The 14,973-nt window shown below is 57.3% G+C and overlaps 2 protein-coding genes across 3 annotated transcripts; both read right to left on the reverse strand.

Annotated features, from left to right (window-relative positions):
• Positions 1-2,297: 2,297 nt before the first annotated feature.
• PYCR2 (pyrroline-5-carboxylate reductase 2) lies at positions 2,298-6,210 on the reverse strand. Its single transcript, XM_054576463.1, has 7 exons — positions 5,983-6,210; positions 5,717-5,787; positions 4,535-4,714; positions 4,223-4,444; positions 3,917-4,009; positions 3,587-3,750; positions 2,298-3,044 (listed from the first exon to the last, which is right to left on the reverse strand). Exons 1-7 carry the CDS (start codon positions 6,047-6,049, stop codon positions 2,879-2,881), a joined length of 963 nt encoding a protein of 320 aa, XP_054432438.1. The 5' UTR covers positions 6,050-6,210; the 3' UTR covers positions 2,298-2,878.
• Positions 6,211-7,227: 1,017 nt separating this feature from the next.
• Positions 7,228-10,249, reverse strand: LOC129072885 (left-right determination factor 1-like). 2 transcript variants are annotated; one of them, XM_054576465.1, is made up of 5 exons: positions 10,000-10,249; positions 8,987-9,015; positions 8,769-8,884; positions 8,353-8,595; positions 7,228-7,591 (listed from the first exon to the last, which is right to left on the reverse strand). In XM_054576465.1, the coding sequence occupies exons 1-5, from the start codon at positions 10,247-10,249 to the stop codon at positions 7,228-7,230; spliced, it is 1,002 nt and encodes a 333-aa protein (XP_054432440.1). The 2 variants fall into 2 exon arrangements, with proteins under 2 accessions (XP_054432440.1, XP_054432439.1); XM_054576464.1 differs by having other exon boundaries at positions 8,769-9,015.
• Positions 10,250-14,973: the final 4,724 nt, after the last annotated feature.

Genomic DNA, 14,973 nt, shown 5'->3' on the forward strand with positions numbered 1-14,973 from the left:
CTACACGCTCCCAGGGGGCACTCAGGCACTTCCCTGAGGCTCGGGCAGCTGGTGAGACAGCGGCGAAGCTCTAGGGACGTCTGTCCTGGGCCTGCTCAGGGTGTGCCAGCCTCCGGCGCTGCCTGCCTGCTGCTCTGGCCCCAGGGCCCGTCAGCCCAGGGAGAAGGTGGTGCTGGAATGTGGCCCAAGGCCTGAGGGAAGGTGACCTGAACTGTCTCCCAAGGAGTAACTCCCTTCTCCCTTTCTCTGGAGGACAGCCGCCTTCAGTCAGATCTGGCCGTCACCATACCTGGTCGAAGCCCAGAGGTGAAGACAGTGGGTCCTTGGCAGGTGAGGACTCACCTGAGCCAGGTCCACGCCCCAAGCATGAGCCAAGGCCTGGCAGTTGGCAGCATCTCAGGAAACGTGTGCTGGTGGATTTGGGCCTGGAAAGGGGATGGTCTCAGAGGAGGGCAGAGGAGAGAGGGTGAGGGGACCACCTCTTGTCACCTCGGACACCTCGCCAGCAGGCCTAGTGCAGAAGGGACAGGATTTGACCTCAGACATGGATTTGAATCCTGACACCCCTTCCTAATGAAAACTTGAGCAACTAATTTCACATTTTAAAAGTTTTATGAAGTGTAATTTACAGGCCGTAACATTCGCCCGCTTTAAGTGTGTAATTCGATTGCTCCGTACAGGGGTGTACATCACCAGGCTCTTGCCCAGGCCGGGTGGCTCAGGTGGTTAGAGCATCATCCTGATAGGCCAGAGTTATGGGTTGGGTTCCCGGTCAGGGCACACACAGGAATCAACCAATGACTGCATAAATGAGTGGAACAAGAAATCGTTATCTTTCTCTAAAATCGAATTTTAAAAAATTAAAATGCATCACCACGATCTTACTTTAAATCACTTCCGCCCTCCACGCAGAAATCTCCTGCTCTCCCCGCTCCCACCCCAGCCCGAGGCAGCCACTTGCCCGTCTCTGCAGATTGTCTGGATAGTCCATGTACCTGGAACCCCGGACTCTGGCTTCGGTGACTGGCTTCTTTCATTAAACTCGTTTTTGAGGTTCATCATGTAGCAGGTATCGGCACTTCCTTTTTTTGCTGCTGAATAATATTCCACCATATAGGTACAATAGATTTTGTTTATCCATCCACCAGTTCATGGGTTGTTTCTACTTGTTGACTATAGTGCATAATGCTGCCATGAAATTTCCTGTGCAAGATTTTTGTGGATGTTTTTATTTCTCCTTGGTAAACATCTAGGAGTGAAATTTCTGGGTCATACGGTACTAGACTTAACCTATTGAGGGGCTGACAGACTGTTTTCCGAAGTGGCTGCACCCTACCAGCAACACATGCGGTTTCTAATTTCTCCACATTCCCACCGACACTGACCTTTTTAACTAAAAAGAGTGGGTATGAAATGCTCTCTCAGTTGGTTTGAGTTGCATTTTCCTGATAACTAACAATGCTGAGCACCTTTTCATGTGCTCACTTGCCATTTGTTTATCTTCTTTGATGAAACATCCATCTGCACCTTTACACTTAGCTCCTTAAGCCATAAGATCTCATGTAAGGGACTTGCCAAGGATGCGCCATGTAACGGGGGCTTCCCTGTGGGCCCTCAGGACCGGAGAGGGAGCTAGGGCTGCCCTCGACCTGCGGGAAGAGAAGGTTCCGCCCCCTCCTCAGTGGGAGGATGGAGGGCGAGGGGTCCACCGTGTTCTAGATGTTCCATTGGGCAATTCCCCAGGATCTCATTCCACATCCACCAGAACCTTGCTGTGAAGCATGACCTCCCTATTTGTGGGGGATGAAGCCTGAGGTCAGAGACATTCAGTAACTTCTCCGAGGCGGCCTAGCTGGAGGTGGTAGAAACCAGCGTTTGAACTCGGAGCTGATGTTGACGCAATGGCACAGCCCACACGCCCCTGGGACAACGCTAGGCACACGGGCCTGCTGGGGAAAACCGCAGGCTCTGGCTGTGCGGCCGCCAGGCCCCGGCTCCCAGGAGGCGGCAGCGGCGAAGAACACAGACGGGCTCACCGCTGACCGCAGTTCAGCTCGGGTGGGTCGCCTACCCCCCTCTAGGCCTTGGCATCTTCTCTAAAGTGAGCAAAAGTACAGCTGTCCGCTCAGAGGGCAATTAGAGGGGCTGGTGCTCACGGGCCACTTGGCTATTCTCTGCCATGAGCTCTGGCCCATCCTAGAACAGTCCCCTGACCCTGACCCTGACCCTGGGGGCCAGGCTGGAGCAGTCGTTTCAGCCCTCAGGGCCTGGTCCATTACGTCCTCCCATGCCTACTTCGTGTCCACAGAAGCAGGGGCGTCTGGTCAGGGCCTTGAGTTCTCTGGAATGACTCACGATTAAGCTTAAGAAAAGCAGGGTAATAAAAAATAAAACTTTATTGAAGCAACTAAACTTAGCGAAAGTGACTAACTCACTGGCGTGGTGTATGTGTGAAGCAGGAGCAAAACACAGCCCAGTCTCCCTTTGCGTGTTTCGGGTTGTGACGATACTAAGTTGCCCACTCTCGATTCAAAGAGAGATGCCCTTGTCGCATTTTTTTACCTGTCATGTCCTTGACATGGGATCAAACGGACCCCACTGTGGGCTTCGGCTGGAGAACCAGAGTTGAAGGTTCTCCCCGGACCTTCCTACCTGAGCAGGACCCCGGATGGGAGGTGGCAAGGGCCCACCTGGCTCCTGTGTCATCCGCCCCTTCCACGCATCTCCTACCGTGGCACGGCAGTGGCGACTAGGGCTGCTTGGTCTGAATAGATTTAAGGAGGTTTCATAACAAGGACCTGAAGACTACCTGAGCGCGCCCTGGCCCTGCTCAGGCCCGCAGGTGAGGGCTCTGGTCACAGACAGGGGTGGGGCCGCCTTAGTCCTTCTTGCCTCCCAAGGCCGGGTTTTTGGTGAGGAGCTTCCCTGAGCTGCAGGGAGTCAGAGTGGACACTGTGGGGGATTCCAGCTTCACTCTGTCCAGGAGGGTCTTCTTGAGGGCAGCTGGGGACACCTTTTCTTGGTCAGCCATGGACTGCAGATCTCTGGAGACAAAGCCCAAGAGGAGTTTAAGGAGGAAGCCAATGACCCTTGTAGCAGAACTTCCCAAGGCTTCCCCACCCACATAACCCCTACTCTTGGTGACTTGGTACCACCCAACATTAGAAGGCCAAACCGAGCGCTCCCCCTGCCTCCTGAGAAGTGCTCTTACTACACAGATGGAGAGCGCCAAGTGGTATCTGTGATCATATGGGGGGAGGAGTGTAGAAAGTCGCAGGGTTCAAAGTCATGGGCTTGAAGCTGAATCCTGCCTCCATCACTTATTAGCTGTCTTGACCTCGGGAAAACTGTCTGAGTCTCGACTTCCTCACCTACAAATCAAAGCTAACCCAAACTATCAGAACCGCGGTGAGAAGTAAATAAAGTACAGCCTGCAAACCATCAGCTAGTAAGTTATGATTATAAACAGAGCTGAGACTCCAACACTGCTAATGGGACCAGAGACAGCTGGTTCGGCAAGACAGTGCCCAGCCCAGCACAGGGCCAGCTGGGAACCTGGGGCCTGGGGCAGAGGAGAGGAACCCACCGTGTACGGATACAGGAGGCCTCAACGGCATTGATGAGCAGGGAGCGGAAGCCCCCGCTCTCTAGGAAGTGCAGGGCGTAGATGGTGGCCCCCCCAGGGGAGCAGACGTTGTCCTTGAGCTGGCCTGGGTGCTGCTCCGAGTCCAGCAGCATCTTGGCAGCTCCCTGGAGCAGAAGGGGAATATGAGCAAAACAAACGGCAGGTGCCCCTTGGGAAAGGCTCTTCCAATCCCCATCCCAGCTTCCCACCCAAGCCCAGCCCCAGCTCACTGGCCCTCAAGACCCCCCGGCCCACACCCTTGTCCAGAACATGCAGAGGGAGGATACTGACCAGCAGGGCCTGGGCCCCCAACCGGACTGCCAGGCGCCGCGGCAGGCCCATCTTCACCCCCCCATCGGCCAAAGCGTCCAGGGCCATGAATGCCTGTGGAGACACTCCTGAGTCTTGCGGCAGCAGACACTCAAGGGCACCCTGCGGGCCTGCTTCTCCTGGTGACTGGAGCTAGTGCCAAGCATCAGCTTCCTCCACCAGCCAGCTGAACCCAAGAGCGGGGCAGCACCCACAGCCCAGCCTGCCTGCCATCCCCTTTTGCTCCCCTTGGTCCCCCAAGGCCGAGTAAGTTCATGAGGGCCTCACGTAGGCAGGCCCGCTGCCACTGAGCCCGGTGACGGCGTCGATCAGGTCCTCCTCCACCTCAGTGCAGAAGCCCACACTGCTCATGAGCTGCTCCAGCAGCTGCCCGTCCTCCACCAGGGCGTGGGTGCCTGTGGCGTACACCGTGGCGCCCTCCCGCACCACCACGGGCGTGTTGGTCATGCAGCGGATCACCTTGGGGGTCGGCTGGAACGCCAGCAGCTTCTGGGGCAAGGAGGGGGGGCGAGTGAGTGGCCAGGGCACAGCTCCCGCTAGCACCCACCTCTCCCCTCACCCTGGAGCTACGGCAGGCACCTTCTCCACGGAGCTGATGGTGACGCCAGCTGCACAGGAGACCACGATGTGCCTGGCCTGGACGTCAGCCCCGATCTCGTCCAGGATGAAGGGGATGATGTGCGGCTTCACGGCCAGGAACAGGACGTCGCTGTGCCTCACCACTTCCTTGTTGTTCCGGGTCAGGTTCACCCCCATCTTCTGCGGGAGGAAACTGCCCAGCTCACAGCCTCACCAGGCACAGACCCTCCCGAGAGGCAGCTGAACCCCTTCCAAGCCACTCTGCCAGCTACAGCCTGGAACTCCCTGCCTTGTTCCCTCGGGGTCTGCCCTTGCCCTGCTGGTACAAAGTTTTGCCATGTTGCTACTGGTTAAGAGAGCACCGGTGCTGAGCATGGACAAGCTTCTCCATGGCAACCAGGAAATGGCTGTCTCACATCCCCACCAATCCCCTAGCACCTACGGCACCCCTCTGCCAGGTAAGCAGTCTCCATGGCTGGAAAGTGACAAAGAGAAAGGTGAAACGCTAGCACCCAATGGCTGGAAGCAGAGCCAGGTCAGGCCCTACCCCAACCATGGACATTCATTCTTCAAGCTGTAAGGTCTCCATGTGGTCCAAGGATGGGCCGAAGGACACCCATCCCTGTAGGACTCCAAACTGAGAAGCAGGGCCCTCGAGGGCTGGGGACATTAGCCATGCTAAGCACAGACACCATTTGTCATCTGCCTCATTAGACATCCCCTCGCGCACTGCCCAGGTGTAGAAGAGGGCTTGGGATATTCTTTTTCCAAGAGGAACAGCTAATTGCCTGGCTCTTCCCCCGCACACTCATTCATGCTCAGAATAACTCAGCAAAGAGGCTAATGTGAGCTCCATTCTGTAGATGAGGAAACTGAGGCTCAGAGTACCATAAGGACACACAGACAGCCCAGGAAGACAAAGGATATTTACTGGGCACCTGCTATGCGCCAGCTGCTTTCCATACATAAATACCTCAATTACTCTAACCACCCCAGTGCCTGGATTTGAACACCAGTCTGTTTGTCCGGCTGCTCTTACGACACTGAGCTGTCTCAGGGAAGGTGGGGGATCCCGATGCTCCTGAGGGTGGGGTCGGTCAGCTGGCTGATGACCAGCTCAGGGGCCCAAGCCTTCCTCCTGAGCCCCCACCCTCTTCTCCACACCCCTCTAACCCCACTTACCCTGAGCGCGGACACCGTGGGCAGGTCCATTTCCGGGGAGCTGGCTATGATCTTGTGAGCCGACAGGATGCCTGCAGCAGACAGGGCTTTTCAACTGGGGACCGTGGCCCACCCCGTGCCCATGCTTTCCCTGAGAAAGCGGAATCAAAACCCGCCACGCTCACAGTACCGCCTCCCTCCCCCTAACCCCGATCCCTGACACCGACATATGGCTCTTGCTGCTTAACAGGCCGCCGCGCATCTGTCTCCCGCCACCAGGCGCTCACCTGCGGCCGTGAAGCCCCGCGCCAGGGCACAAGCCAGCTGGCCCGCGCCAATGAAGCCCACACTCATGGTTCTGGGCCCGGTGTCCACTCGGCAGCGTCAGGAATCCGCTCAACGCGGCGGAGGAGGTACCCCAGGGAAAGGCGGAGCACGTGACGACCAGCGAACCGCAGAACCCGGATCTCGGGTGTTTCTAGCAGCTTCCGGCGCGGAGTCGCCTTACCGTCGGCACTTACTCACTGACCACGCCTCGGGGTTCCACGTGGCCCCGCCTCTCCCCTCCCGGACAGCCAATCCTCAGCCGGGATCTCGGGGAGGGCCAATCCGAGGCCGGGTCCGGACTGTGTGCCCGCCTCCTATGTAAAGGAGTACTTAAATACAGGGATTATTAAATACTAGAAATTAAATACGGAGACGCGTAGTGAGACCACTTTTATTGAAGCAGGTTACCGACATTCAGTTGGTTTGCTTTTTTCTTTTTTTGCTAAATAGTGATAAAAAACTAAACACACATGATATTAACTGGTGATCAGTTCTCTATAACGAGGAGAAGTAACTACTATGTACAAGCAGTGCTCAGCCTCCTCGGGGAGAGGGTGCGGTTAGAGCTGTCCTATCCCCAGGGCAACGAGTCGTCTCAGAGCTGAGTCCAGCTCCTCTCCTTTAAAAGCACAGGGTGGGTGGCTCAAAGGCTTCTACATTTGCTTGAGGTCACAGCTTGTGGCACTGGTAGATTCAGAAACCTGGTGTCCTGGTTTCGCGGCCTGAAGCCATTCCTCCTCCCTCAGAGCACCCTCTCAGGGTCCAAAATGAGTCAAGATGTGGGAGATGGAGCTTCATTCCTGGGCATCCTCCCAGTCTAGAGGAAACAGTGGGATTTTAGGGTTTGTTTTGATTCATTATGTAATAGAGTACATGAGTTTGACTTCCACAGTGCTTCTGATAGGGTACGTTGTCCCCTACTCAGCTGAGAATTTGCCCGAGAACTGAAGCTCCCAGCCGATGATCTCTCCATGTTCAGCGACAGCAGCTAACAAGCAAGCCAGAATTTCCCACTCAGCAACCCCGAGGGGCGTTCGTCACTCATGTAAGTGCTTAGGGTGATGGATAGGAGGACGAGAAATGGAGAGACACTCGGAAACCTACTTGGGGCAGAGGTAACTTGCTAAGTGGAAAACTAAAACCTACACTAAGACCTGCTTTGGTGCATGTGTTTAGTCGGAGGCCTCAGTGGCTGTGCCCGGCGCCTACGGCTCCAGCTTCCTTGGCACGGGCGCCCCGTCCGAGGCGCAGCCGCACTTCTGCACCCTCATGTTGGGCAGGCTGACCACCTGCGGCCGCGGCCTGCCTCCTTCCTTGACGCTCACAATCATGGGCAGCGAGGTCGTCTCGGACGCGATGCACTGTCTTGGCCCCAGAAACGGCCACTTGACGCTCAGGGCCTCCGGGGGCTGCTGGCAGGCGCCCACGCACTCGTAGGCCAGGAAGCCGGGCGGCTCCAGGACCCAGTGCTCCGCCCACTTCATCCCCTGCAGGTCAATGTAGGTCTCCTGGCGGCAGCAGCGGGTGCCCTCGGTCACCGGCGCCTCGGGGTCGCAATTGCCCTGAGCTCTGTTGGGGCCAAGGAGAGGCGGAGTCAGAGGTCAGGTGGGAGAGCTGAGGTCAGGGGACCCGGGGCGGACCTTGCGGGGCATCTGGGAGGGAGATGTGTGACCCATCTCTCCTGGCATTAAAAAAGCTGGATGTGTAAGATAAATACTGAATGAATAATCATCCAGAACATAAACCAATCGCTGTTCACTAAAGGTTTCCTAACACACCAGGCGTCGGAGCAGGTACTTCACAGATGTTATCTCAGGTGGCACCTGCATTTATCCTGACATGAACCTTGATGAGGGTCCAGCATTACCCCTATTACACACAAGGACACTGAGACCCAGAGGTGTGGAATGACATGCTGGAGGCCCTGCAGCCAGTAGAAGGCAGAGCTACCCTGAACCCCAGCTGCAATGTCCCCCAGGCCTGTTACTTGGCTCTTGAAGAATTCAGCGATGCCAGATGAAAGCTGTTCAACTTAGTAACAGCTCATGCTAGTATTTTTCAAAGAATTAATTATGAGAAAGGGTAAATGAAAATAGATGATTAGAATAACCCATGTGTCAATGACAACACAAAAACCCACTGAAAATATCTGAAGGTATTTTGCAATAAAATGTTTGAATGATACAAATTGCTGCCATTAGAAACTGGCATGTGGTGGGGAATGGGTTGCCCCCTGGGCTGTCTGCACCGCCCCCCCACACACACACGCAGCGAGTCCTGGGGGTGGAGGGCCTGGCCCATCTAGTCCGCTCCTCACCGCTGGGACCCACCCAAACTCCCCGAGGTCCAGGGTGTGCAGCTCCAGCTGGGGCTCGCCCTGCCGGCCGCCCGGCAGCCCCTGGGAGGCGAAGCGCACCAGCTCATGGGCGCTGGAGGTCAGCGGGCCCACGTGCTCCCGCTGCACCGACACCTGCAGCAGCAGCGGCTCCCGGGGCCGGCTCAGCTGCTGCCAGAAGTTCACGGCCTCGGTCACGTCAAAGGCTCTCCAGCCACTCTCGCGGACGGACACCAGCCTGCGGCACCGGGAGGAGACAGAGGCCCGTGCTCAGGGCTGGAGATTGGGGGACCTCTCCAACCCCCTCCTGTCCGCGTCCTGGGGACGCTCCCCCCCACTTCCCCCCACTCTCCCCCGCCACACACACACACACACACACACACACACACACCCTAGCCAGGGCTTCCCCACCTGGAGTCGATGAGGAACGTGCGGTTGGAGCCGTCATCCCCGACCTGCAGCCACTGGACGGTGACCCGGGCCCGGTCGCTGTGCGGAGAGAGCAGCTCGTGGCTGCGGAGCGCAGCCTCGGGGAGAGGCTCCTGGAAGAGGCGCAGCACCGCCTGCACCAGCTCACTGTTGGGGGGCAGCCGCCGCTCCATGCTGAACACCAGCAGGCGCCTGGAGGCCTCGGACGCCAGGAACCTGCCGGCCACCTCTGGGGACAAGGGCAGGGTCAGCGGGGCCTCTCCAGGCATCTGGGGACCTCAGCGTGGCAGGACCACTGAGGTGGTGGCCAGGTGGGGAGAGAACCAAGCCCGGTTACCTAGAAATACCCCTATGGTCTCTCTATAGCGTTTTATAACAATCTTCAGGAGTAGGAAGGGCCGCCCTTGGGCCCTGAGCTAACAGGGCCAGCAGAGATGTGGAACATCAGAATCCTCTTCACCTTGGGCACTTGGGTCTGTCTCTGGGTCCTACGACATGAGCCCCAGGCCCACCAAGGTGAGGGACCAGGTAGGACTCAGGCCAGCGGCACCCTGACAGCTGAGTAATGCGGTGTCAGGCTTTAGTATCCTGCCCGTTACCCCAATGCCCTTCTACCCACATAAACGCACTTGAGTGTTAACGATACTGACAGGTAGGACAGACACAGTTGTACCATTGTTGCAAGAGTGATTTTAAAGCCATTTGCTCAAGGTCGGGCCACTACCGGCAATAAGACCCAAGAAGCCGCAACACTTCCCAGGCCTCCGAGGCTGAGCCAAGGTTCTTCCACCCCCCACCTCCCCACCCCCACCTCGGCTTCCACTGGCTCTTCTGTCTCTTCCCCAGCAGCCTCTTCTCTGTGCCTGGGCTTCGGCAATGGGTCCAGCCTGGCGTGCTGGGAGGGGATGTCAGTGCAGAGACCAGCCCTCCTTACAGCCCATGGTCCCTCCTCACACCCTGTAGACTCTGGGCCTCGTTAGCAACAATCTCCACCCAGCAGGGAGGGGCCGCTGTGGGACCCTGAGCTGACAGGGTCAGCCGAGATGTTGCAGATCAGAATTCTGACCTTGGGGTGCTCGGGTCTAGCTCTGGGCACTGAGGAAGTGAGTCTCTGCCCCAGAGAGGGGCCCCAGACCGCCTTCCCGGATGGGCCCATCCAGTCTTAGTCCCCCACCCGACAAGGACCCGGGTGCAGCGGGGAGGGGGGCCTCACCTCGGAAGTTCTGGCTGAACCTCTTCCCCCGGGATCGGCCCCCGTGGCTGCGCCTCAGCAGGGCCACATACTGGGCCCTCACGCGGGCGGGGGCGGCCAGCTCCTCCGCGTCGCTCTCGTCCAGGACGGGCACCTCTCTGAGGCGCAGCTGCTGCAGCAGGCTGCCCAGGATCTGCTCCTCGGTCACGGCCGCCCCGGGGCCGCTCAGGGGCAGCGCCCAGAGCACCCAGCACAGCCACAGGACCCTCATGGTGCCACTCGGGGCGGGGCGGGGGGAGCAGAGCGGAGTGTCCCCTGAGGAGGGTCCAGGAGGGTCCCAGCTGGGCGTGCTGAGAGCCAGGCTGGGCCAGCTTTATAGCCGGCTCTGGGCTGGGCCTGGGTGGGGGGGTGAGGGGGAAGGTCACACCCCTCGCCCTCCTGGGAGCTCGGCGGCCAGACAGGTCCCTGGGCCCTGCGGAGGGGGCTGTCTAGGGAGGGCACAAAGGCTGTCTGTGCCTCAGAGGCTGGGCCTCTGGCTGCCGCTGTCTGGCAGCTCAGCAATCATCGCAGTGCCTGTTGAGCTTCCCTGGCCCTATCCCAGCCCCCGTCGATGAAAAGCAAGCTACTCTGTGTAAAAGAGGGTCCCCGAGCCAGAGCCGGCTGTACAGGTCCCTTTCCTGGGGGTCAGCCTGGGTTTACTCGCTGGAAAGGAAGCAGCGAAAGCCGTGTGCTTTCTCGCTGTCCGGGGCCAGACCCTGTGCAGGGCATTTCACGGAAGCCCCCCGAGTCACCCCTCTCCACAGCCCCTCAGGGGACCTGTGCTCCCTGGTGACAGAAGGAAGCTAGATGCTGTTGGGACAGGAATCTGGCAGCGTGGCTCTTTGAACGTGGCAAGGAAAGCGATGTCTGCGGCGTCTTTGCGTCCAGACTCCCGCAGAGTGAGAGGCCGCTCTGGCCGGCATCCTTCCGGGGAGGGCGCTATGCAGCGAGCCCGGCCGCTGGCCGCGCCACCGGCCCTCGGTCCAAGCCCATGCTGTGCCCAGGTGGGCTCCTGGGAACCCCGAAGGCAGAGGCCAAAGCTGCCCAGAGTCCTGCCTTGTCCAAAGCCACAGGTACTGGGCACATTGGGGTGGGTGGGAGCCCCTGGGCCTCCTCAAACACACATTTTAGACAGGTTGGGTTCAAATATGCTGCTTGCTGGCTGTCTGACCTGCTAGCAAGTTCCTTAACTACTCAGTGCTTCAGTTTGCTCTTCTGAAGGAGGGGGTGATAGTAGTAGCGGGGTCTACCATAGGACTAGTGTGAAGACTAAATGAATTAATAGGGCCTGGCACATAGTAAGCCCACATATTATCTGTAAAGAGACTGGTGTAGCTTCTCTAGACACGGCAACAACCGGCAGAGCTCCCTGTGTGCCAGGCGCTGCTCTAAGCTCCGGACGTGGGTTCACAGCAGCCCTAGGAGATAGGCATCAGCACCCGCCCATCTCCCTCCAGAAGCAAAGCCAGAACAGCACTTGGGGAAGGGACCTGCCTACATTCACTCAGCACGTGGAGGGCTGGGGAGGTCGTCTGTCCCCAGAGGCCCCTCCTGGCTCAGGAGATCAGAGGACGTGCAGGAGGAAGTCCTTCCCAAAACCCGTGTCCTGGCACGTGGGAGGTGAGCAGTGACGGCGGAGACGAGGACTGTCGGTGAGGGCCGGGTGGCCCAGTGGGCAGGGAGCACTCTCTCTTCCCCTTCCCAATTGGGATGCTGTGTGTCACTGGCAGGTCTCTTGTGCCACCCCTCTGCCACTGTGCTCCTGACACATCCCAGGCAGAGGAAGAGAGAACCTTCTGGTGCTCAAGGGCGGGACTTCCCCTGAATGAGAGCCCAAGGACATGAGCACAAATTGCCACCATATGTGTATATACATGTACTTTCAGGGCTTTCAGTAACAAGGTGGCAGGGGTGGGGGCTTAGAATTTGTGGAAGGGGAAAAATGGTAACACAGAGAATCGTTGTGTTGGCTAAGCGTGCTTATGGGCTGTGCACTCTTCTGAGTGTTCTACATCCTTTAATTCTTTGTCCTCACAAGTTGCCATTGTTGTTCCCATTTCACAGATGAAGAAACTGAGGCATAAAACCTTACCTGATTGCCCAAGGTCCCACAGTAAGAAGTGCCAGAGGTAGGGTTATTCAAAGGGAAGGAAACGGGTTCTGTCAAATACGAACACAGGACAAGGTAAGAGGAAATACCAGGACTTTGACAGTTGAACCCAAGAGGAGAATCTCAAGGGGCGACAGGATTGGATCTCTGCTGCTTCCAGGCTCCCCTTTCCTTTCCACTCCCTCTTCCGTTTCCACGGAATTGGTGTCATTCACAAGGGGGATTCAAATCACATCTTGGGGCTCATATCTCAGAGACTTTGAACATTCCGAAAATATAAGGTGCCACCTCTGTGTTAGGCCCAAGCAGGCCCTCCTGCCCGCTCTGTGACAAGTGTAGCCCTTCTTCAAAAGACTCGTGTTGCTTTTCTCTGCAAGTGATGATTAGCAGGGACAGGACTTGATGCAAACATTTGGGCCTCAAGTCAGGCCAAAAGGTGCAGACGTATCCCATTTACAGGCGACCCAGGGCCTGTGGCCCTTAGTCCCTTGAAGCTCTGTTCTGGGCTGGTGTTCCATAAATATGCAAAGTCCGCCACCCTGGACGCTGGGTGAGAGGAAGCCCTGTGGCTTATCACCAGCCAGCGTGGTGCCAAGGATATGACACCCAGGCTGTCCCTGCGTGGGCCCCTCGGCTGTCCCCCAACACCTCGACCCCCGGGAGCTCCCTGGGGCTGGCGGCCTTGAAGCTCCCTTGCTGGGTTCAGCAGGGACCTGCTACCCCAAGGGCGACAGAGGCCAGACCTCGGCGCTGCTGCTCCCTGACCCACACAGGCCCATGCCAGGCTCTCCCACTGAGAAGCTGCGTCTGGGCGGAGTGCCCATGGGAGTCCCTCGTGGCTGGGAGCCCCTTCTGCACCAGGGGTGACTGACTGTTCAATGAAGCTTCATTTTCCAGAGCACAAAGTCAAGAAGAAGGTCCCTCTTCTGCTCGATTCTCTGCTATCCTGACCCCCAGGTGTCTCTCGGGTGCTCCTGAGCTGCCTCCCAGCACAGAGTCCCCTGTGGAGCTGAGTGGTCAGTGGGGACTGGAATGGCCCAGTCACCACCCAGCGTCGCTGACCAAAGGCCAGTCCTGCCAGCCAGGATGGGTTCCAGGAGCTCTGCGGGGCCACTGAGCCTGGGCAAGCGGTCCGCCACTGGGAAACTGAGGACCTTCTCTGTCCCTGGTTCCTCCCTTAACGGGGGGGGGGTTTGTCCAGCATGGGGCATACCCTCCTCCTTCCCCCTGTTACTTTGGAGAATCAGAGAGAGATGATTCTACAGCAAGTCCCTGAATAACGCCATTTGGTTCCTGGTCATTTTGTTGTCACGTTGATGAGGAAAAGAAAACAATCACTCCCTGGCCAGGGCCACAGTCTGCGTAGAGTTGGCATGACCTCCGCAGGTCTGCATGGGTTTCCCCCGGGGACTCCGGGTCCCTCCCACGTCCCAAAGACGTGCTCAGGAGGTGAACCAGCGTGTCTGCCTTGCCCCGGTCTGAGTGACTCCGGTGTGAGTGTGAGGGGTCCCGCGATGGGTGGGCCCCACCGTGCCCTGAACTGGTAGAAGCTCGGGCCTCCTGAGCCTCTGAACTGGAGTCAGCAGGTTGGAAAATTACGATCTTGCTTGTTTTCACTCATCTTTCTTAGCTATCTGTATAGCTCACGTTCACCTCGGTGTTTAATATTACAAGTGTTTTGGCTCTCTTATTAAAAGGTTAGTGATGTTTTTGTGACCAGAAATATGCCACAGGAACTTGATTCATTTCTATCAGTTAGCCTTTTGTAACATTGGTTTCCTTATACGTCGCAGTTTTCCTTAAAGTCGCAGCTTCTGAGGACTTTCTGTACAAATGATTCTGATTCTTTATAGAATCAGAGCTGAAACGGACTCTCCAGGCCATTGCCCCGCCCCCAGTTTTTAGAGCTAAGAAAAGCTAGGCTCCAGAGAGGTGGCAATGTCCCCAGGCTCACACCGTTGAAGGAGGCCTGCGTCAAGTCCTGCCTTCCGGTGTCCGGCCCCAAGTTCCTCCCACACCCTCACGCTACTTCCAGGGCGCAGCCCTGCCTGATCCCCTACAGCTGGTGGGAGGCGGCCATCAGCCCCCGGCGAGTGGGGGACCCATCACTCCAGGGTCGGGGCAGGGCTGGGCCTGCAGAGCTGTGAGCAGCGGGCAGACAGAGGATCAACCTCCAGACTCCTGTGGCTTCCTGGACACGGGCTCCTGGTCCTGAATGTGGATTCCAGGCAGCCTGAAGTTTTGCTCAGGGGAAATAAAATCATTGGGCAATTAGCTAGTGGCCAAAAGAAGGCCAGGAGTGTGGATTGGGAGGCTTTTTACAGGGACTGTGGGCAGGAGGAGGGCAGCTGCCCTTTGTCATGCAGGGGAAGGGACCAGGCCTCCCCTCCCGGTGTGGGTCTGGGCAGAGAGTCCAGTGGGTCAGTTGTGGGGCGGGGGTGGGAGGCTGAAAAGCAGAAAAACTGTAAAGCAGCCTCTTCTCACGTGCGGGAGGGAAGACTATGTATAAAGCCGTCCGGCTCAGCCCTCTCCCTCCAAGGCTTCCTAAGGCAGATGAAGCCCATGCTGTTCACAAGCCTATAGTGTTAGGGATTTTTAAATTTTCTGAAGACTTTTTCTCAGAGACAGTTTGCTGCGGATGCTCTAAGCGTAGCTGTACAAGTGCTGAAGGAGAATGCAAACACAGGGTCTGGCAGAAGGAAGGCCTGCTGGAGTGTGGTTGTGGGGTAATAATATGGGTGCAATCACTTATAGTTTTCATTTGAACATTTCATCTAAAATGCCCAATGGTGTGCTTCGGTGTGATATTGTTATGCTACAGAATTACATGCTTACGATTTTGTAAT

The sequence above is a fragment of the Pteronotus mesoamericanus genome, unplaced genomic scaffold (genome assembly GCF_021234165.1).
Source record: "Pteronotus mesoamericanus isolate MK-2021 breed Mesoamerican mustached bat unplaced genomic scaffold, CSHL_Meso_final contig_347, whole genome shotgun sequence".
NCBI classification, from domain to species: Eukaryota; Metazoa; Chordata; class Mammalia; order Chiroptera; family Mormoopidae; genus Pteronotus; species Pteronotus mesoamericanus.